General features: G+C 43.9%; 2 protein-coding genes across 2 annotated transcripts in view; one reads left to right on the forward strand and one right to left on the reverse strand.

Moving 5' to 3' along the window:
- The window catches only part of LOC112068603 (guanine nucleotide-binding protein G(i) subunit alpha-1-like), a 21,371-nt gene extending 11,257 nt beyond the window's left edge, over window positions 1-10,114 (reverse strand). Inside the window, exons 1-2 of the mRNA XM_024135777.2 lie at window positions 9,501-10,114; window positions 68-110 (exon numbers count right to left, since the gene is read on the reverse strand). Coding sequence (XP_023991545.1) covers window positions 68-110; window positions 9,501-9,618 — 161 coding nt within the window. The 5' untranslated portion in view covers window positions 9,619-10,114. The remainder of the gene's footprint in view (window positions 1-67; window positions 111-9,500) is intronic.
- A 4,166-nt stretch (window positions 10,115-14,280) lies between these two features.
- Window positions 14,281-22,939, forward strand: LOC112068599 (platelet glycoprotein 4-like). Its single transcript, XM_024135774.2, is given in 13 exon segments — window positions 14,281-14,544; window positions 14,874-15,034; window positions 15,377-15,524; window positions 17,732-17,878; window positions 18,089-18,180; window positions 18,983-19,032; window positions 19,255-19,324; window positions 19,872-20,056; window positions 20,382-20,500; window positions 20,783-20,856; window positions 20,955-21,009; window positions 21,641-21,694; window positions 21,696-22,939. Coding segments are annotated over 13 exon segments (1,395 nt in total). The 5' UTR covers window positions 14,281-14,421; the 3' UTR covers window positions 21,813-22,939.
- Window positions 22,940-23,260: the final 321 nt, after the last annotated feature.

Raw genomic sequence — 23,260 nt, forward strand, 5'->3', positions numbered from 1 at the left:
AAAACAATGCTTTGTTTTGATTGTGTGGCAGATATGGCATCTGGAAGAATGGAAGGAACATACTCACTTCATCTGCTTGACTATTGTGCTCTTCCCCGACTCACCAGCACCTGAGAGAGAGAACACATTTACCAAACCAGTCAAAGCCTATAATTTAACTAATTGCAATTATACGATAAGAGCGATGTGTTCCGAATCTGCAGTGGAATTTCAAGCCAACACTGACCATAATGTTGATTGCCTGGTATGGGATTACACTGACAAACAAACTGAGAAAGAAACGTCCAATTGTAAAGAGCTACTCATTACAGGCCATTATCCAACCCCATTTTAATTGGAGCGTAGTGTAGAACCCAGAGGTGGTCAAACACACTGATCATTTCCCTTCCTGTGTTTCTGTATTGACATCTGACCCACAGCGTTGCTCTGCAGCCGCCCGGTTGATACAGACCCACCCCACCTCTCCATTTATGAGCACATTTCGACAGCAGCACTAACACAGCATTATGGAACTACCTACTGCAGGAGGAACCAACGACGCATCCCAGGCAGCGTCGCAAGACTCACTGAATGAGCAGCACCATAGCAAAACACAGTAACATTCAGAGAGTGTAGAGTGATGAGTGAGTGGGTGCGTTGGGATGGGAGTACAGTGAAGGGACAGAGGTGAATACAGCATTCTCAGTATTATTGCAAAGGCCAAATCAGGCAGTACAGTCCCCATCATCTACATTAACAGCAGTGAAGCATGCAGCCTGCAGTACTTTCCAGAAACCACTAACACACTATCAACACAACGCTGCTATCAACCYGTTAATATCTCGTCATTGGGTCTTTGTACATTAAATGAGTTAGTTGTCAGCTCTGATATACCACCAGAAAGACAACTATCACTAGTTGTAACCAGTGTTTTCCTTAAAGGGCCTATGAGCACATATTGTGTTACTTCAAGATGGTACAAGCCTTCTATATTGAAATTACACATTACTGACTGATAGGCTGTGTAAACCACTCACACGTGGACAAGAGCCGGGAGGGTGGACACTAAGCTAGCAGCCAATGAGTGTGAGGCGGAGAGGTGATTGACATGGCAATACTCCTATGAGAGAGGCAGGGAACACAGAACAAGCTTGGGCCTGGCTGCTGCTCAGGGCTCCGTACCTCCGTCACACTGCCATGGCAACCGGGTCCGGTACCAAAGCGCTCGCCACACGGTCACCTGAGGAGGGTTGGTGGAGGTTGTGTAGCGATGGCTCATCTCCATAGCCAGGGCATGTATTATTGATAGGCAAATGTCCCCAAAATGCACGCAATGTCCCCATAACGCATAAGTAGAGGATGTGTCATGGAGATTGACTAAGGCAGGCCCCTCCCCCTTGACATAAAACCCACCGGTGGACGTTTCCACTCAGGGAGAGTCAGACCACTGGGAATATATATAGGTGTTGCCCCTGTAAACACACTCATGTTTTCACTCGTTTCGTGGGCTTGCTAAGTCCCTTCCCATAGGGGTTGCTCAGCTCGGACACAAACACAGTCAGAAAAAAGGGGAACTATAGCCATGTCAGTCTAAACTTTACTCATTAGTATTACTTTGTAATTCTATAGAAGTTCAGTAGTGGAATAAGACAGTCCCAACTCATGTGGTGTAATTACAAACGCCATTGCTATGCAATAAAATGCAATTACCAAAGTAGTATATAACATTTTAATACAATGTTGTTGTTAATAGTGTGATTAAAGTTCTTTACTGTTTATTCAGAACACCAATCTGAGTTGCCAGGAGGAAGCTAGTTCTGTAACACCCAACCTTCCCATCTCACAAGACCCAGCTAGTATTGCAATACAGCAAGACAATGAGCGCATGCACGCCACACACACACACACGCCAGGGCTTCTCGTTGTGGCAAGTGAAACTTAGGGGCCTGGAACTTTCCCTAARGCAGAAGAGCACCTGAAACCAACATGTAGAAGTGAATTCCTGTGGACAAGCCTTTCTCCAGAACCTTAGAGCATGCTGATACAGAGTGAGTGTGTGAGAATGTGTGTGTTTTAACAGTGTGCACCCCAGGCAGGTACCTCCTACTGTTCAGCCTAATGGAATGGCTTTCACCGGAGGACAAATTGATTTAATTACATGTCACTGCTGTGGTCCTGGCCCCAGAGAGGAGGACTAACACGTCTCATTGCTCCGGAGCCAAACACTAAGAACCCCAGAGGGACGACGAGACAGCAGACACACGTGCACTGTAACACACATAAAAACACACATGCGCGCACACAGACACACAGCATTGGCAGCAGGTAAAGTCACCTCCCTCCTTCTGCTAAGGGCCTCAGTGCCAAGGCAGCGACACAACACAGCATTCTACTCCCTACCACACACTGGCTGGCTGCCTCTCAATCTAGAATAAACATACCCTCTTTACAGGCTGTTGTGTGTTCACTGAACCCTCCCTCCAGATATGTTTTACTATCTGACCGACACACACTTGATTTCTCAATATGGAACACAAAACCCTGCATAGGGTCAACAAAATGTACGCTAGCAAGTCATAGGAATAATTATTAGATGATATCGCCAAGGTACTGTTCCCTTACGACATTTCTTTAAGTCAGTCTAGACTGGAGCGTTTGTTTGCCTAACTGACCTTGCCCTGTTCTTCAACTCTAGTGATGTCATAGGGGTGTGGCCCCACCGCAGTAACTTTAAAGTCTAAATGGCCCTGATTTGAGCCACATGGCCATTAGAGAAAGCAACGGCAGAAAAGTGGACCTCGTGGGCTGGGACAGAGTCATGTTACCCACCCACAATTTGATACACCCATCAAAGAGCCAGACCAAAACCACAGCGAGGCAGCTGCTTTCTGGCGGTTGGGAAACGACTGTGTTTTAAGAAAAATTGTTGAGGCCTGCAAACAAAATGGACGTTTATAGAACAGTACTACTAAAGCCCACCAACCATCCAATCCATCTCTCCTAGAACTTCCCCCAAGGTGGTTTTCCACAGAGTAAAAAGAGGACATGAATGGAATGCATGTCAACAATGAAGAAACGTTTTTCAAAGTGCTGTGGTGGGATTGGCTACAATCAGGTCTTCATTCCAAATGACAGCTCTGTTGTATTTTAATCTTAAATGATGATTTAGTTGGAGCTTTTATTTAACACTAGGGTGGGGAGAATAGCTTTTGGAGTTCCTCCCACTCTCTCAGAGCTCAGTCTCTCTGCCTGTCCCGGAGTTGAGGGCTTTCAGATCTAATGAGCCGAGGGGTTTTCTGTCTGGGTCACCAGAAGAACCAGGGCACGTCCTGCCTGGGGTTCAGTTGGGCTGGCCAGGGCATACAGTCCTCTGGGAGAGGGGGAAAGAGGGACAGGGCTGAGGGAGTGAGGGCCAGGGCTGAGAGGGAGTGAGGGACAGGGCTGAGAGGGAGTGAGGGACAGGGCTGAGAGGGAGTGAGGGACAGGGCTGAGAGGGAGTGAGGGACAGGGGACAGGGCTGAGAGGGAGTGAGGCAGTGAGGGACAGGGCTGAGAAGGAGTGAGGGACAGGGGACAGGGCTGAACAGGCTTACAGCTGGGCCTGGCTCACTCTCCATGAACCACATTAGTGGTGGCACATTAGCTGGCCCCATCCCTCGTTACCATCGGGAGCTGTTGAGCCTGTGAGTGACTCACAAGGGAACCCAGGAAGTTACAGTAGCATTAACCCATCAGGGAGTCATGTAGCTAAATCAGCTGGATTCATCTGTCCACATCCAGATCAATGGATAATAGATTTAGGAAACAAACTACATGCAGGCCGATACTTTACTGGAAGTGACCAGTAACAGCAGTAGATCTAACGGGACGGTGCTGGAGAAGTGGAAGCTACTGAATTCCTCATAATTCATAAGCACTTCAGTTTACAGTAGACCTACATAAATCACAAGATGTGATAAATGACATGGTGAAATAGCAGATACAGTGATAGCTTAGGAATTGCTTGTTTGTTTATTTGAGAGTTATTACTACAAATTTGGCTAACAGGTAATTAATTACCATGTGTTGAACTATTTGAAGTACAAGAAAGACACATGATTTCCTATCAAACATCCGGGAAATACAAGTGGAAGCATTAGTACTGTAAAATAAAGTACTACCCATAACGCTTTACATAAAATGTTACATAGACCACCTAGAGAAACCTCTCGACACCAATGTGGTTGGGTGTAGTCGGCCTAATATAGACAAGACAAGATGTTGCTTGTACAGACTTGACAGCATACACCCAAACATTCAAAGCACTCCTCATACAAATGATTGTTCCTCTGACAGCAGGATGCCGGTATACTCCGCTGACAGACTGCTCATTATGCTGTGTGTGTGTGTCAAGTTTTATTAGTCATATAGGATACACATGGTATACACTGGCCAATGAAATGCTTACATGCAGGTTCCTTCTGGAGAATGCAACAATTGTTTTGTGTTTGTGCGTGCGTGCGTTCTACCGTAAGCCACCCCCCATGAAGTCCACAGCACAGACATGGACAGCCCATCAACGCCACCCGATGTAAAACAAGGATGTTTGACGGTTGGTGTCCTTGAAGTGCTTTAGTAGTTAATATTCACCACCGTTTCTGAGGTGCTGCCTGTGCCGATGTATGCCCCATCAGCATCACTGATATGGTTGTGACCTCTTAACCAGGATGTAATTAAACAAAGTATGTTTAGTGGGGCGGCTGGGAGGCAGATGAGAGGAATTGAGACTTTTGTGATAGAAGTATAGTAACTGAAAAGACTAATAGGTAAACAAACTGCAACCAAACATCTTATTCCTCTCCATGAGTACACCTTCTCAATTCATAATGAATGTTAGGGTTTAGACCTGATCTAGAACATTCTTTCCTGTTGCGCCTCTATTAGCATATCTCACGGTCATCTGACGAGGCTGGGTGTGTTACCTGGTTACCAACCTGAACGGCTGACACAGGAAGCAGGTCAGGGTGCCAACGCGCAAACAAGTTTCAATGTCACACGCACAAGTACAGTGAAATGCCCTTCTTGCAAACTCTAACAAGCTGACCTTGCGTGGCAAAATAAATTGACACATACATATTAGTCAATCATTTCATCTAAACTTCTCACGCGCGTCAACAAACATCTGCATAGCCAGATGCTAAAATAGAACTTGGTTCGATTTTTGACGTGCTGCAAGTCCCACCTCTCCTCATTGATTTTTAGGAGCATATAGCCACGTGGGTGATTGAAAGAGGAACTGCAGTCCATACTCCAGTCAGTGGTGGTAATACACCTTAAAGTTGGTTGCCAACCGACAAAGTCCGACGACCACCACTACTACCACCACCACATTACTATTAGGATTAATAGTTGGTGTCAGACTTGATGCACCGGTACCGCTTGCCGTGCGGAAGCAGAGAGAACAGTCTGTGGCTGGTTTTCCGGGCCTTCCGTTCACACCGCCTGCTATAGAGATTCTGGATGGCAGAGAGCTCGGTCCCTGTGATGTACTGGGCTGTCTGCAACACCCTCTGTAGCGCCATGCGATCGAGGGCGGTGCTATTGCCATACCCAAGCAGTGACACAGCCAGTCAAGATGCGCTCAATGGTGCAGCTGTAGAACTTTGAGGATTTGAGGGGCTATGCCAAACCTTTTCAACTTCCTGACGTTGAGGGAGAGGTTGTTGTCTCCTTGCACCACACTGCCAGGTCATTGACCTCCTACCTGTAGGCTGTCTCCTCATCACCGGTAATCAGGCCTACCACAGTCATGTCATCTGCAAACTTGGTGTTGGAGTCATGCGTGGCCACGCAGTCGTGGGTGAACAGAGACTACAGGAGGGGACTAAACACAGACCCCTGTGGGGCCCGGGTGTTGAGGGTGAGTGTGGTAGCCTGGGGTCAGGAAGTCAGGAAGTCCAGGATCCAGTTACAGAGGGAGGTGTTTAGTCTCAGGTTCTTAAGCTTGGTGATGAGCTTTGAGGGGACGATGGTGTTGAACGCTGAGCTGTAGTCAATGAACAGCATTCTTACATTGGCATTCCTCTTATCTAGGTGGGTGAGGGCAGTATGGAGTGCAATTGAGATTGCGTCATCTCCAGATCTGTTTGAGTGGTATGCAAATTGGAGTGGGTCTAGGGTGTCTGGAATGATGGAGTTGATGTGTGCCATAACCAGCCTTTCAACGCACTTRATGATTACAGAATGATGGAAGTCATCTTAAAATGTGGGGATAAAAGACTTGAACAAGAAGAAGTTGAAAATGATGCCTGCCAGCTGATCTGCACATTCCCTGAAAACGAGCCRTGGAATACTCTCCGGACCCACGGCCTTGCGTTCGTTTACCTGATTAAAGACCTTACTCACGTCGGCCTCGGAGAGCGTGATCATCAACGAAACAACAGCACGTAACATAGCACCTATTTGTATAGYTATGTATGATATTGGGAGACCATTTCTTTTTAATACATTGAACAAAAATAGAAATGCAACAATTTCTAAGATTTCKCTGAGTTACAATTAATATGAGGAAATCAGTCCATTGAAATAAATTCATTAGGCCCTAATCTATGGATTTCACATGACTGGGAATACAGATATGTATCTGATAGTCACAGATATCTTTAAAATAAAGATATGGGCGTGGATCAAAAAACCAGTCAGTATCTGATGTGACCACCATTGGCCTCATACAGCGCGATACATCTCCTACGCATAGAGTTGATCASGCTGTTGATTGTGGCCTGTGGAATGTTGTCCCACTCCTCTTCAATAGCGGTGTGAAGTTGCTGGATATTGCCGGAACTGGAACACACGGTCGTCCGTACACGTCGATCCAGTGCATACCAAACATGCTCAATGGGTGATATGTCTGGTGAGTATGCAGTCCATGGTAAAACTGGGACATTTTCAGCTTCCAGGAATTGTGTACAGATCCTTACGACATGGGTCTGTGTATTATCATGCTGAAACATGAGGTGATGGTTGCAGATGAATGACACGACAATGGGCCTCAGGATCTCGTCACAGTTTCTCTGTGCATTCAAATTGTCATAGATAAAAGGTAATTGTGTTTGTTGTTCGTAAGCTTATGCCTGCCCATACCATAATCCCACCATGGGGCCCTCTGTTCACAGCATTGCCATCAGCAAACCGCTCACCCACACAATGCTATACACGCTGTCTGCCATCTGCCCGGAACAGTTGAAACTGGGATTCATCCATGAAGAGCACACTTCTCCAGCGTGCCAGTGTCCATAAAAGGTGAGCACTTGGCCACTGAAGTCAGTTACGACGCCAAACTGCAGTCAGGTCAAGTGGTGAGGATGATGGGCATGCAGAGGAGCTTCCCTGAGACGGTTTCTGACAGTTTGGGCAGAATCTTTTGTGTTGTACAAACCCACAGTTTCATCAGCTGTCCAGGTGGCTGGTCTCAGACTACCCCGCAGGTGAAGAAGCCAGATGTGGAGGGCCTGGGCTGCAATGGTTACACATGGCCTGCAGTTGTGAGGCCGGTTGGATGTACTGCCAAATTATCTAAAACTATGTTGGAGGCAGCTTATGGTAGAGAAATGAATACTCAATTCTCTGGCAACAACTCTGGTGGACATTCCTGCAGTCAAGCATGCCAATTGCACACTCTCTCAAGTTGAGACATCTGTGACATTGTGTTGTGTGACAAAACTGTACATTTTAGAGTGTCCTTTTATTGTCCCCTGCACAAGGTGTACCTGTGTAGTGATAATGTTGTTTAATACAGTTTATTAATATGCCACACCTGTCAGATGGATGGATTATCTTGGCAAAGGAGAAATGCTCACTAACAGGGATGTAAGCAAATTTGTGCACAACATTTTAGAGAAAAGCTTTTTGTGCGCATGGAAAATTTCACTTTACATGTTGCGTTTATATTTTTGTTCTGTATATGATATTGGGAGAGACCATTTTCAAAAGAGTTCAAAATATTGGACGTCACAGGTRTGGTATTGACTTTACAAACTTTATAATTTCACTCAGAGGAATAGTTGGAGACCTCAGTCGCAGCCTGCAGCCATAGTACTTGACCCGACTTGCTTCGAATCAGTTTCATCATTCATAGCAAGACAGATGAATGTAGCCTAGGCTCTCAACAACAAGGAAGAGGTTTATACCATATGACCATACAAACCTCCGAAGTGCCTTATTGCTATTATAAACTGATTTCCAACGTAATTAGAACGGTAAAAATAAAATGTTTTGTCATACCCGTGGTCAGCCAATCAGCATTCAGTGGTCTAACCACCCAGTTTAGAAATGGTAAATATCAACATGTAAAACCAGAAGAAAATAGCAGAAACACAGAACAGGGACAATGTCCTCACCAAAAGCTTTCATAGCCATCTACTGACAGGCCTACAGTTATACAGGCATTTCAGGACAGCCGTTCTTGCTCATGGCATCAGTGAAGAATAGCCTTATTTATAGAGAAGACACATCCAGTCCTTGTGACCCATATTCAACATGAAAATATTATATGACATGCGTGTCAACTCTAGAGATCTCTTCCCCAATGGAATGGATGGTAGAGCAGTATTTCAAAAACAATCACTCGTTTCTGTCCAGGGAATGGGCTCGTTTGTTTGTCAATGGAATGTCCACGGTTTTAATTGATTTTAGGTAAAACATATTGTGCAGTAGGCTAAGCTCAGGGATAAGTCCATCCACTATTGCACCAACCAATGAGGGTAGCGGTAAGAAAGAGCCTCAAGTTTAATTTAGACCTATGTTTATCTAAGCAATGGCGGYATCATAAACAGTCTACATCTATGCCTGAAGTAGCAAAAAAGGTGATGAAYTCTCAAACAAATGTTTTGAACATAGTGGTATAGTTATTGCAATTCTTTATTCCAACAGTTTCTGGGCCAATTACCAAATTGGAAACATCATATGCACTCAGCTGGACATAGCYTTCAAACACAATGCTGCAGACAGGCGACAAGGTGTCAAATAATGGGAGGATTAAGCCAATGAATATGGCCCAGAGAAACCATTTGTGTTGCTGGACAAGCGTAACAAAGGGGGCTACTTTGTTGCAACTGCCTGCATGGGTGGTTACACACCGAAGGCTGGAACTGATGAGCCAGCGTGAACAACGACCATTGTTCTGCCTATTGGCTAAATCGGAAATTATTCTTAAACTTTTGTTAATTAGGCAATCCACTGTAGCCAATGTGCTTTGTGATTTCAAGGTAGTCTATGCAAAAGTTGACAATGTTTTAAATTTGATGACGACAGCTTGTGTGCTATGCGGAATTGTATGAAATCGTGCAYGAATTCTCAATACAAATTGTTGCCATTATATGTATGCAGACCAATTCTATATCACTGTAAATAGTGCGTTTGACATTTAGTTACAATGWCGCAATCGCAGATAATATTACAGTTAGTGAAGTTCACGGATAKCCATTGTTTCGTCCCCCAATGTATCACGTTGCGGGACGAAGCAAGGACAACCACTTCCCTTACCGAGGAGCAGTAGCTTGACCTCTCTTGCGGCTTTCTCCCCGTCGTCCCGCAAATTCCTGTCGATCATTTTACTGCGCTCCACCGCCGCCTTATCGTCCGTGCTCAGGGTACACCCCATCCTCAAGCAAATCCTCCGGACCCAAGTGATGCAAAAATATCAAATATATACAGTAACAACATGCAAGGTATAAAAAGCGAGCCAGTGCTCCCCGAGACCCACACACGCCCTTGTGTGAAAGCTATCGGGTCGCTTGGATTGACACTTTTATTAAAGATTTTTTTTAAAGGACCAGGAGTGTGCTTCTCCAGTCCACTATATTCCTATGCTTTCTGTCAGTGTAAGCTATTTCTCTTGTCGTGGCATAAATAGTTTTAAATGAAAACAGTTCCACGGCGAATTGCTCTCTCTGTCTCAGCGCGTCCGTCTTTCACTGCCACAGTGAGCTCTGCTCATTCAACTACAATTACCATCAGCTGGCTACACGAATACTTCCTGTTTCAGTTTTTTTTCTGTCAAAATACCAGATTGACCGTTGAGTCAATATATTGTGGTRTTTGGAAATGCCTAATACGGCAAGTGACATTTGATATCACATGAGAAAACAATGTACTGTACTTTACTGCTTTCTTGTCTGTGTAGAAAATATTATAGGGTACACTGGGGCCATCCCACTTCTGACACAGATATAGCTAAACCAAGGAAAACACGCGAATCACCCCCACGAGAGACCTCAAGAGTTATAGCATACGGTTCCGGGAGATTATTAGGCTACTAGGGTGTTATAATATATTTTCATCATCAAGCCATGAGGGTTGTTATAGGATACGTGATTTCTTATTCCACGGCTTTATTCTGTGATTCTAGTAGCCTACTCCAAAAGTTAATATACAAGTTACAGTACAAATATAATTAATTAAAACGTTTTTAGTTCCCAGAATAAAACAATATCAAAAGGGTATGCAACACCTGAGTTGTAGTTGCATTTCTGCCACCTGGTGGTTTTATAGAGAAAAGACTGYTCTCCATGGACAGACCCCTTCTCCACCTGATAGAGATACCATATGAATAGTCTGCATCACAGGAGACTGCTGAGGGGAGGATGACTCATAACAATGGTGGGAATGGAGTGAATGTAATACACGTTTGATACCATTCCATTTCTTTCCAGCCAGGCATGCAGGGAACATTTCCAGCATATCTTTTACATAACATTTTACTTTCAAATGGGGATGTTTAGGAGTACATGCAAAATAATGGTGGTGACCCCTGCTATTCTAATGGTTTCCTATAAACAGATTTCCCTTTGTGACCACAGATACAGGCCAGGTGCTGAGGAGAGTAGAAGAGGTAGATACAGAATTGTAACGTGGTATGAGACAGCTCCATACAGCGTTACAGCTTGGCTAATGGAAAGCCACAGCACCCATTTTTCAACTAATCTGTTCTTGGTGATACTTTCTTCGTTCTCGAATGTCCGTGCCCAGTTGGAGGTGGTTCCCCACTTGTGGTCTGTCTGTCTGTCTGTCTTACAGAAAAGCCAGGAAGATGTGGTGAAGGAGATGGTGAGCCTGGCCAGAGAYACCATCGGACCAGAGGCTGCTTTCAGGAAGGTGCTGATTGTCAGACGACTCCCCAAGACCGGCTCTGGGAAGATCCCCGTGCCAACCTCGTCAACGGGAATCCATACTCTCTTCTCTCCTCGTCAACGGGAATCCAACTCCCTTCACCAGCCATTCACCTAAACTACATTTAGGATGAATTCAACAAGCCCATTGAATCATATAAAAAAAGTGAGACATTCAGGCACACTTTGAGGGATGGTTGCATAGAATTTAATAATGGTTGTTTCAGGACAACAAAGGTGGAATTATTCAGTAAGATTCCTGTACAGCTGCCAATTCAGTTTTCTGGTGAGACAGTTGTTGGATAAATTGAATTCATACAAACAAATTGGATAAAAGTTTGAGGATCATATCAAATATAAAATGTAATTCAATTTAAGCTGATTTAATATACACTGCTCCAAAAAATAAAGGGAACACTAAAATAACACATCCTAGATCTGAATGAAMGAAATATTCTTATTAAATACTTTTTTCTTTACATAGTTGAATGTGCTGACAACAAAATCACACAAAAATTATCAATGGAAATCAAATTTATCAACCCATGGAGGTCTGGATTTGGAGTCACACTCAAAATTAAAGTGGAAAACCACACTACAGGCTGATCCAACTTTGACGTAATGTCCTTAAAACAAGTAAAAATGAGGCTCAGTAGTGTGTGTGGCCTCCACGTGCCTGTATGACCTCCCTACAACGCCTGGGCATGCTCCTGATGAGGTGGCGGATGGTCTCCTGAGGGATCTCCTCCCAGACCTGGACTAAAGCATCCGCCAACTCCTGGACAGTCTGTGGTGCAATGTGGCGTTGGTGGATGGAGGCAAGACATGATGTCCCAGATGTGCTCAATTGGATTCAGGTCTGGCGAACGGGCGGGCCAGTCCATAGCATCAATGCTTTCCTCTTGCAGAAACTGCTGACACACTCCAGCCACATGAGGTCTAGCATTGTCTTGATTAGGAGAAACCCAGGGCCAACCGCACCAGCATATGGTCTCACAAGGGGTCTGAGGATCTCATCTCGGTACCTAATGGCAGTAGGCTACCTCTGGCGAGCACATGAAGGGCTGTGCGGCCCCCAAAGAAATGCCACCCCACACCATGACTGACCCACCGCCAAACCGGTCATGCTGGAGGATGTTGCAGGCAGCAGAACGTTCTCCACGGCGTCTCCAGACTCTGTCACATGTGCTCAGTGTGAACCTGCTTTCATCTGTGAAGAGCACAGGGCGCCAGTGGCGAATTTGCCAATCTTGGTGTTCTCTGGCAAATGCCAAACGTCCCGCACGGTGTTGGGCTGTAAGCACAACCCCCACCTGTGGACGTCGCGGGCCTGGAAGGACGTGTTGCTGGATCCAGGATCTGGTAAGTGGGCTGGGGTTGCCCAGGATGGTGCACTGGTAGGGATACCCCATAGGGGAGGGGTAGATGGGGGCACTGGCTCCCCTGCGGATAGTGGGGAGGAAAGGAGGGGCTATTAGCAAAGGTGAAGACAAACAGYGGTATTAGAGAATCAGAAAGAACAGGACAAGGGCTAACGCAGGCATCTACTACATGTGAGGCACGGGTTCAAATCCTGCAATTATTATCTTCAATCCTCTGATCATTTGCATGGTTAGATATGATGTCATGTCTCAATGGGTTAATGCACACTCATTCAATTCCTAAACAACCAGCTCATTGACAGACACTATGCGCCACAGAGGTACAGCTCACAACACTTTTTTTTTTAACCTTTGACAGCTCTTCCAACCTATGTGAAATGAAAAGCAAACGAGACTGATCTGAGAATCTTGCGCCTGTTAATAATCATGGCAGTAGTCTGAAATGGTAATGTTAGTCATGACCCCAGTCTTGCAATGCCATTAAATATAACTATATTCACTAGATTTAATTGAATATATCTTCTAATGTAATTTCTAATATATTGTAACTATTCCAATAGGTTTCACATGAAGAGAGGCATGCTTATGTGCCTGTTTGCAAAGCAAGGACCAAACATTAAAATAGGTTTAGAACTTTTATTGTGGAAATGGAATGGAGAGAGGWGGAAGCCAAGCTCTGTAGATGAAGGATCCAACAGGTGGACTGTAGTGTAATAACACATAATAGCACATAGCTGTGGTAGGCTGTTGTGGTTTAGTCAGCTCAGGGATTCAAACCAGAAACTTTTTGGTTACTGGCCCAACTCACTTAACCACTAGGCTACCTGGTGCCCGTAAAGGGGAAGAACAGGGTGTGGCAGGTCAGGAGGGCAGAGGAGGCTGGTGGGAGGTGTCATAGGAGGATGGACTAATTGTAATGGCTGGAATGGAATATATGGAACAGTATCAAACATATGGAAACCATACRTTTGAATCCTTTCCATTAATTCCAATCCAGCCATTACAATGAGCCCATCCTCCTATATGTCCTCCCACCAGCTTCCTCTGGGTCAGGGTGGTTAGTAAAGTAGAGATATGGATGTGGGACTGAGGGTCACCTGGAGGGAAGAGGAGGAACCTATTAACTCTAAGATAACAACACCTGAATAACGCATGTCAGTACGGTATTGAAATAATAAATACACCTGTTCAACAAAAGATGTAGGTCTGTATTTGTAACACCAGGGGGCATATTTGTGACACAGAATCTCCCACATACTGAATGACCTGACATTTGACCAGACCGAGGGAGAAGATAACTCKAATATCACTCAAATTTATGGCTGTCATAAACATGGTTTGCCATAATCATATAATCAAGATTACGCTTCTCCTTCTTCGTTATCAGCATGGGATTAATAAAGGTCTGCAAATTCCATTGAAAACATACAGTTGTGGATATATTATCTGAAAAGTACKCAATTTGTCTCCTCCGACACACCTCCAACAGTGACCATCTCATCTCTTCCTCTAAGCAGGGGGAGAGCATAAAGCAACCCACATCCCATCAGGAAATAATATTAGAATAGAATATCCAGTTAACACAACATGATATACAGACCTGCTCTGTATTTAAAGGTACAGAAATCACAGTGCCTCTCAGAGCATCTCCTTCCTTCTTGACTCCTCCTCAGTTAAGCAGAGCTCTAATCAGCTGTCATATAGTGTAGTGATATCTGTAGGTCATGAGTCATCATCACCAAACCTTCAACCCCCAGCAATCACATTATTATATACCTCTTATCAGTAGGTGGCCTGGTTTAGGACCAGCTACATCTGTCTGTACTTGTCCTTCAGTCTCAGTCTCTCGGTCTCTCCACTGGCACGGCTGCTGCTGGGACCTACATACACCCACAGACAGAAACACACACCACCATGGGTTGCTGTAACAAGCTGTGTGGGCTAAAGGCTGGAATTGGGGCTGGAATTGCAGTGGCCATATTAGGTATTATCCTTATCCCCGTGGGGAACAATATCATCCGTGAGACTGTTACAAAGGTGAGTGTCAGCTGGCTAGAGCTGTAATCATTGTGGAGGTTAATCAAAGTGCATGAGAGGTGGGCAAGAGAAAGGTCCATTTAGGAAAAAGTGGTTTTCTGCTAGCAAGAAAGGGACTTGASAGTAGATTCTAAATAGTAAGTGAAAGAAACATCTTCATTTGTTAACTCTCTTGCATTACTAGGTCCCAGGTCATATTTTCCAAATGCATCTAAAAAGTTGACAGCCACTTTGGTCATAACTTAAATAAATGAGTGAAAAGATTSCTGCTTTACTTAAAACCAGGGCACTGTGTTGAAGCAAAGTTGATGTCTGTCTGGTGAATGCAGGAATCGGTCATCGAGCCTGGGACCACAGCCTGGGACAACTGGGTGTCTGCAGACGCACCTGTGTACAGACAGTTCTGGCTCTTTGACGTGCAGAACCCACTGGARGTGGTGGAGAATGGGTCAAAGCCAAAATTGGTGGAGAAAGGGCCCTACACATACAAGTAGGTCCCTACTCACTCAAATGRCTCTAAAAGATCKACAACATGATGTATATACGATGTGCATCATCTCTGTTAGGTGATTTCAARGCTGTATAGAGGGAYYAAACCTATGGTGATCATCACTTTCTATTCTAAATATAATTGGATGACTTTGGATTATAAATTGCTCTTTAATATCTACAATTACTATAGATGAAGAGAAAACACCTATATTTGACTAAGTCTAATCTAGAATCCAATCTAATATGATATAATGTACGAGAGATTAAAAGTCACTGGGTGAGAAAGCAGGAGACGAAAGGGTGGGTGACACTCTTTCGTGTGTCTCTCTCTACCCATCAGGACGCGGTACCTGGCCAAAGAGAACATCACGGCCAACCCAGAGAGCRACACCATCTCCTTCCTGCTCCCTGCGGGGGCCATATTTGAGCCCTCCATGTCTGTGGGGTCTGAGGAGGACAGTGTCACCTCCCTCAACCTGGCTGTGGCTGTAAGTGGGTGACACCTCATTACCTTGTGATGGCTCTCTACTTGTCTGAGTGGATGTTGTGTATTCCACCTCTGTCGGGATTACTTTGTCTGGAGTAGAGAAAAGGGACATTAAGGAGAGCTGGGGTTGAAGGGAACCAAGTGTCTGGAATGTACGAGCACAACCTAAGTTATGGGGCCCTAGCTTTCACTGTTTTTACAAACCACAACTTATTTAGTTGTGAGTCTGGCTGTGGTGGTCTCACAACACTCCAGTGTTATTGTGAATGTTTGGTTGAAGTGCACATGWACAGTGCCTTCGGAAAGTATTCAGACCCCTTGACTTTTTCCACATTTTGTTACTTTACAGCCTTATTCTAATATGGATTKAATCGTTTCCCCCCCTCATCAGTCTACACACAATACCCCATAATGACAAAGCAAAAGCAGGCTTTTAGAAATTGAAATAACATCAAATTGATCAGAAATACAGTGTAGACATTGTTAATGTTGTAATATTGTAGCTGGAAACAGCAGATTTTTTWATGGAATTTCTACAGAGGCCCCTATCAGTAACCATCACTCCTGATCCAATGGTACATTGTGTTAGATAATCCAAGTTTATCWTTTTTTTTTWAATCATTTTTWTTTTTTTTACCCCTTTTTAATGGTATCCAATTGGTAGTAGGTACAGTCTTGTCTCATCGCTGCAACTCCCGTACGGACTCGGGAGAGGCGAAGGTCAAGAGCCATGCGTCCTCCGAAACACGACCCAACCAAGCCGCACTGCTTCTTGACACAATGCACATCCAACCTGMAAGCCAGCCACACCAATGTGTCAGAGGAAACACCACACCTGGCGACCTGGTCAGCGTGCACTGCGCCCAGCCCGCCACAGGAGTCGCTAGTGTGCGATGAGACAAGGATATCCCTGTCGGCTAAACCCTCCCTAACCCAGACGACGCTAGGCCAATTGTGCACCGCCCCATGGGCCTCCCGGTCATGGGCCTCCTGGCCGGCTGCGACAGAGCCTGGGCTCGAACCCAGAATCTCTGGTGGCACAGCTAGCACTGCAATGCAGTGCCTTAGACCACTGCGCCACCCGGGAGGCCCAAGTTTATCATTTTCAAAGGCTAATTGATCATTAGAAAACCTTTTGCAATTATGTTAGCACAGCAGAAAACTATTGCCCTGATTAAAGAAGCAATACAACTGGCCTTCTTTAGACTAGTTGAGTATCTGGAGTATCAACATTTGTGGGTTCTATTACAGGCTCCAAATGGCCAGAAACAAAGACCTTTCTTCTGAAACTCGTCAGTCTATTCTTGTTCTGAGAAATGAAGGCTATGCCATGCAAGAAATTGCCAAGAAACTGAAGATCTCGTACAACGCTGTGTACTGCTCCCTACACAGAACAGCGCAAACTGTCTCTAACCAGAATAGAAAGAGGAGTGGGAGGCCCCAGTGCACAACTGAGCAAGAGGACAAGTACATTAGAGTGTCTAGTTTGAGGAACAGACGCCTCACAAGTCCTCAACTGGCAGCTTCATTAAATAGTACCCGCAAAACACCAGTCTCAACGTCAACAGTGAGGAGGCCACTCCGGGATGCTGGCCTTGATTGCGGGAGTGTGGCAGAGATGGCTGTTTTCCTACAAAGTTCTCCTATCTCCACAGAGGAACTTTAGAGCTCTGTCAGAGTGACCATCGAAGAAAAAAAAAGGATGATCAATGGAAACAGGATGCACCTGAGCTCAGTTTCGAGTCTCAGCAAAGGGTCTGAATATTTATGTAAATAATGTATTTCAGTTTTTTATATGCAATACATTTGCAAAATCAAACCTGTTTTTGCTTTGTCATTATGGGGTATCGTGTGTAGATTGCTGAGGATTTTCTTTATTTAATACATTTTAGAATAAGGCTGTAACCTAACAAAATGTGGAAAAAGTCAAGCGGTCGGACTCCTTTCCTGGAGGCACTGTAGATAACAGATTGGGACTTTTGTATCCTATATGTTCAAGGATCTATAAGGTTAGAGGCAATAAATACAACCGTTTGTAGGACACAGCCCTCTCTCGCATGTCACCATGTCAGTCATAGAACGTTGCTGTTGTAATCTTCTATCTTTATGAGCCAGGGAAGCAGTAATATGCATGTGTGCTGACATTGTGTAATGTACTCGTTTTGAATAATGGAAATGCAACTTCATTTTTCTTCTCCTTCCTTTCAGGGTGGGTACAAGTTGTTTCCCCCATGGGCACTGGAAGCTGCAATAAAGTTAAACAATGTCTCACTCTTCCAGCGACGGACAGTGAGGGAAATACTCTGGGGTTACAAAGACCCCATTCTGAAAGGGACACTGGGACTCTTTTTTCCTGTAAGCTCACAGCATTTCATTTTCATACACCTTCCCTATATAGAATAATACAAATCCTTTATTTCGTTTTATATATACATTATTTAATAAAAAAATTACCAATTTAGATTATTTATGTAGACATTCACTGAAAATGTAAGAATAACTTAATGAAATGTAATGTTGTGTAGCTACCTAACTGTACTATGGTGTGATGTGCTCTTTCCTCAGTACAACGGCACCTATGATGGGCCATACAGTGTCTTCACAGGCAAGGATGACATCTCTAAAGTGTCTATCATTGACAGCTGGCAGGGGGAAAAGTGAGTCTATCTTGAGCCTCAACACACTAAAGTTGATGGAGAGTTGTTGTGAGGGTTGAATCCAAATAGTGCAATGAGTACACACTAACCTTCCCCCCACATCATAACAGGGACCCATGATGTAATTCTCTTACCGTTATTCCGTTACCGGATGTAAATCCACTTCACCTACTGTAATATCAATAAACAAAATAAAAAATAAATCTACTGTAATTCTGTTCGAAAAATGTGCATCTGCACAGTTCTAGTAAATGTGTTTTTGTGACATTTTCTGTGTAAATTGTTCAAAGTAGTCCTTATGTATTAAACTTTGAAATCAATGATTTTTGTTTGGCATACATTTTAAAGTGATCTGAATCTGTTACATRTGAGTCTGTTACCATTACCGTAGGGTCCATATTGTCAATTCAGTCTAATGACATCATGGATTTGCAGCATCATCTGTAGAATTCTCCTGGCAAACCACGTAAAACCACAMGTCTTTGGTGATTGTAGGCAGGCACGGACTGGCTATCTGGTATTTTGGGCAAATGCCAGATGGGCTGGTCCATTTGTAGCCCAGTGGGCTTGTCTAACGAGTTTTTTTTGTTGCCCCAAATAATTATCTGGCTAATAATGGGGGCCTCAAAGAAAAGAAATAGGCCCGTGTGGGGGCCTCAAGGGGAAAAAAATAGGCTGGTGTGTTTGAAATGCCAGGGCCAATTTATTGTCGCAGTCCGCCCCTGATTGTAGGTAGTTTTTGTCTGGGTCCTATTACCCAGTAACTGATGGTTTTAATGATGAGCCCATTTCTCTCTAATAGGAAGGTGTCTTTCTGGAACAACACATACTGCGACATGATCAACGGCACAGGTACAGTCACTCAAATACCCAGGCAGCAGACAACTTGCATTGCATCACTGTCTTGTTGAATTACATTTTACTCTATCATCACACAACCGAAACATTTCAAATGCGTAAGAAATTAATTAAGAACACTGGAGAATCATTACTAAGTCATCTTATACTCCCGTGGTTAATATATTAAATTCGATGTTCTTTACCATTGTTCTGACTAACTTGTATTTTCATCAGATGGCTCGTCATTCTCTCCCTTCCTGGACAAGAAGAAGCCTCTGTACTTCTTCTCCCCTGACATCAGCAGGTGGAGTGATCTGTTCTTCATTTACCTATTGGGGTGGATAGTAATGTTCAGATCTCATGTAGACTGTGGTGTTATGGTAAACAAAGACAAGTGGAGATGATAACTGATTTAGGTTTTGCAATGGCCCTAATTTGTAAAGCAACTTCTATCAGCTTTAATCCTGTTCACTGCCATCATACAGCCAATAGAAATGTACTACTTGTTTATCATACCCCTTAAAGTCTGGAAGGGACTTTTCACTATGTCCTTTGGCCTAATATTCACAGATACTGTAGTCAGATCTGGAGCCATATGCAATGAGCATCTCAGAATAGTGCTGATCTAGGATCCTCCCTCCATGCAATCTTATTCATTAATCTAAAAGGCTGAACTGATCCCAAATCAGCACTCCTACTCTGAGAAGCTTTATACATACATTAGGGCCCCTGATCTTTTATTCCCATCCTCACTTTTGAAGATGCCTTTCTAATCATGACCACAAGAGGTCAGGGCACGGCAAAAACAAAGAGCCTTGTCTCCTAAAAGCACTGTTCTTCAATGTCTTCAGGTCTGTGTCAGCTGAGTATGAGAGGAGCCTGGACCTGAAGGGGATCGAGGTGTACCGGTTCAAACTGCCCCCGCTCACCCTAGCCTCCCCTGCAGTCAACCCAGACAACCAGTGCTTCTGCACGGACCCCGTGGTCACTAAGAACTGCACATTGGCCGGAGTCCTGGACATCAGCTCCTCTCGTGGTGAGGGACACGGGCAACAGTCACTAACTGGTTCCTGCACTGCTGGACATCAGCAGATAAAAATCATATTATGATCTAARGATCTATTAGCACTGTATGAATGGCACAGAAGTCTAATAAATTCATATTTTAGTCATGTTAGCAGACACTCTTATCCAGAGAGACTTACAGGAGCACTAATAGCAACTAGCAATTACTGCAGTTCCGTTGGACTATAAGCAAGTCCCAGAGTTTTTCCTGGTCAGGGACAATTGTGGGTTCTACACATACTATATGCATGTACTGTGTACAGTACCACGTGTCCATCTTTGATATTCTCAACCAGGACAACCAGTCTACATCTCCCTGCCTCACTTCCTGCATGGTAGTCCATACCTGGTTGAAGATGTGGAGGGCCTTGGTCCTAGTGAGGAGCATCACGTCACGTTCCTGGATGTGGAACCGGTGAGAGCCCTGTGTCCATTCACCTTTCACCTCTGACCTCTAGGACATGTCAAATGAACTTCCCAACTATGCAGTCATCTGTGAATATGCTAACGCTCCCAAAAAAGTCTTAGCACGCATGGTATTCTTGTGCTGTTCTCTCAATAAGCGACATCCTTTTGCTCTCGCATCTATTTAGATTTTGACAGATCATGATTGTCTGTTGCTGGCGTGTACAGTACAGTAGGCCTAACTGTTGTGGGAATAAATGTGTCTGATTTGGTGTTTGTTTGTTTCTGTCAGACAACAGGGTTCAGTCTGAGGTTCGCCAAGAGACTACAGGTGAACATGATGTACGGCCCCTCCAAGATCATCACGTAGGTTTAATGTCTTGGTCTATTATTTTCCCGTACTTTACTATTGTATATACAGCCACTCATCCAAGGATATCTCTCTCTCATTACATATTCTCCAGGGTGTTAAAGAAAGTGAAGGACTACACCATACTCCCTATAGTTTGGCTAAACGAGGTAAGTCATTTGAGCTGTACTTAAAAAAAAAAAAAAATCACCTTTATTTAACCAGGTAGGCTAGTTGAGAACAAGTTCTCATTTGTAACTGCGCCCTGGCCAAGAAAAAGCATAGCAATTCGACACATACAACAACACAGAGTTACACATGGAATAAACAAAACATAGTCAATAATACAGTAGAACAAAAGAAAACAAAAAGTCTATATACAGTGAGTGCAAATGAGGTGAGGTAAGATAAGGGAGCTTAAGGCAATAAATAGGCCATGGTGGCGAAGTAATTACAATATAGCAATTAAACACTGGAATGTAGATGTGCAGAAGATGAATGTGCAAGTAGATATACTGGGGTGCAAAGGAGCAAGATAAATAAATAAATACAGTATGGGGATGAGGTAGGTAGATAGATGGGCTGTTTACAGATGGGCTATGTACAGGTGCAGTGATCTGTGAGCTGCTCTGACAGCTGGTGCTTAAAGCTAGTGATGGAGATATAAGTCTTACTGCTGCCTGGTCTTACTTCTAAAGCTTTAACTTGCCTTTGTTATTGCATATTTCCAAAGTATTTCCTGAGTATATAACCTCTCGTTTCTGGTACATGCTATACCTCAACGACTGTCTGTTTCTACAGACGGCATCCCTGGATGACGAGACAGCGGACAGGTTTAAGAAGGAGCTGTTATCTTCGTGTTGACATGCTGGAGACGGTGCAGTTCACGCTGATAGGCTTAGGGTCAGCAGCCTTTGTGCTCTGCATAGTGGCACATTGTTTGGTAAGCAGAAACAACAGCAAGCTTGTGTGAGAGGGACAATGCTGCTGTACAACAGAGGAACAGCGGGGGTACAAGGATGTCAGTGTGCTGTAACTTGTCACCTTAATATCACGCACGTTCTTAATATCAGTGTTATTTACAATGGGAAAATTCTTGCTCTTTTATATAGCGAGGATATATTGTAGACATTGTGTGAGTTAGAACTTACTTTTTTTGTACAAATTCTTATAAACTGTTCTTTCATGTTATTGTAATTTGATTTGCACACACGTCCCTGCTAGATTTTGGTCAGGGATCTTGAAAGCTAGAATATACAGCGGTTGAAATTGCTATGACCTTAATGTAGCGGACATTCATGACTCCAATAAAAATAAATCAAGCTGATTCAAATGTATTCAACTTAATCTCATCTCACGCTGAAGTTGAGCCATGAATATCAATGGAGGCAGGAACGGGAAGGAAGTGAAGGTATTTTTTTATGATACCCTGCTTCTCAAGGGGTCTTAAGTAGGGTTATAACACGGTATGAGTCTAGCAAAACTGGCCCTCATCCCCATGGGAAGTAACCAGCTTAGGTTCTCTCATTGCTGGAACAAACCGCTCTTTTGTACATTTGAAGCCAAATTATTCAGTTTCCCTTTCACCTCATGTGGCCCGTAAATCAAAATGAGAGTGAAAACACCCCCATACGGATGATTATTCTGTGGTTTCTGCATGGCACTCGGGTTTGTTTGGTGAGAAAGCACTGATTTTGCCCTGCAGGAAACCTCTCTTAGTTTTAGGGGGTGTTAAATGACCATTTGCCAATTCCCGGGGCTCTTTGATACTTCTGTCTACTCTAGAGAGTACAGTAACAGTGGAAAGTGAGATTGAAGGAGACATCTTTACTTGCCTTAGCGCTCCTCAGCTCTCTCGCCTTCTCTGCACCAGTGCACTCTGTAAGGAAGCCATTTTCTTTATAAGCCATATTTTCTAAGATGTGTTTGAAAATTAATATTAAATACRGAATATGAATCTACAAATGGAAACTAACCAATATGTAATGCTAGTTCTAACAGCAGCTACTGATATCTTCATTMAAATATTCTGAAGGAAAGTAGGCCAATTTGTAAAATATTTAAACTTGTGGGTACCTAATAAATCACATTGTAAATCTATTCAACTATCACTTGGAGTCATTACATTGTTTCCCAGAATTCTTACCCATTTCCCATATCCACCCCATTTGCATGGGCAGCTTCTTCCTACCCATAATTGCCGTGTTCATGTGCTAGTCGGAACTAGGAAACTTACATTTTCGACTTGCTAAATGGTTGTAGTTATTATACACYTGCCGCGTTCAACCAGTTAGCAAGATGGAAATTTCAGAGTTCCGACTAGCACATGAACACGGCAAATATCTAGCCAATAGAACAGTAATGTGATTGTTTTCAGTCATCATACAATTTCATCAGTGGAGGCTGCTGAGGGGAGGATGG

Source organism: Salvelinus sp. IW2-2015, unplaced genomic scaffold (assembly GCF_002910315.2).
Source record: "Salvelinus sp. IW2-2015 unplaced genomic scaffold, ASM291031v2 Un_scaffold591, whole genome shotgun sequence".
Classification (NCBI taxonomy): domain Eukaryota; kingdom Metazoa; phylum Chordata; class Actinopteri; order Salmoniformes; family Salmonidae; genus Salvelinus; species Salvelinus sp. IW2-2015.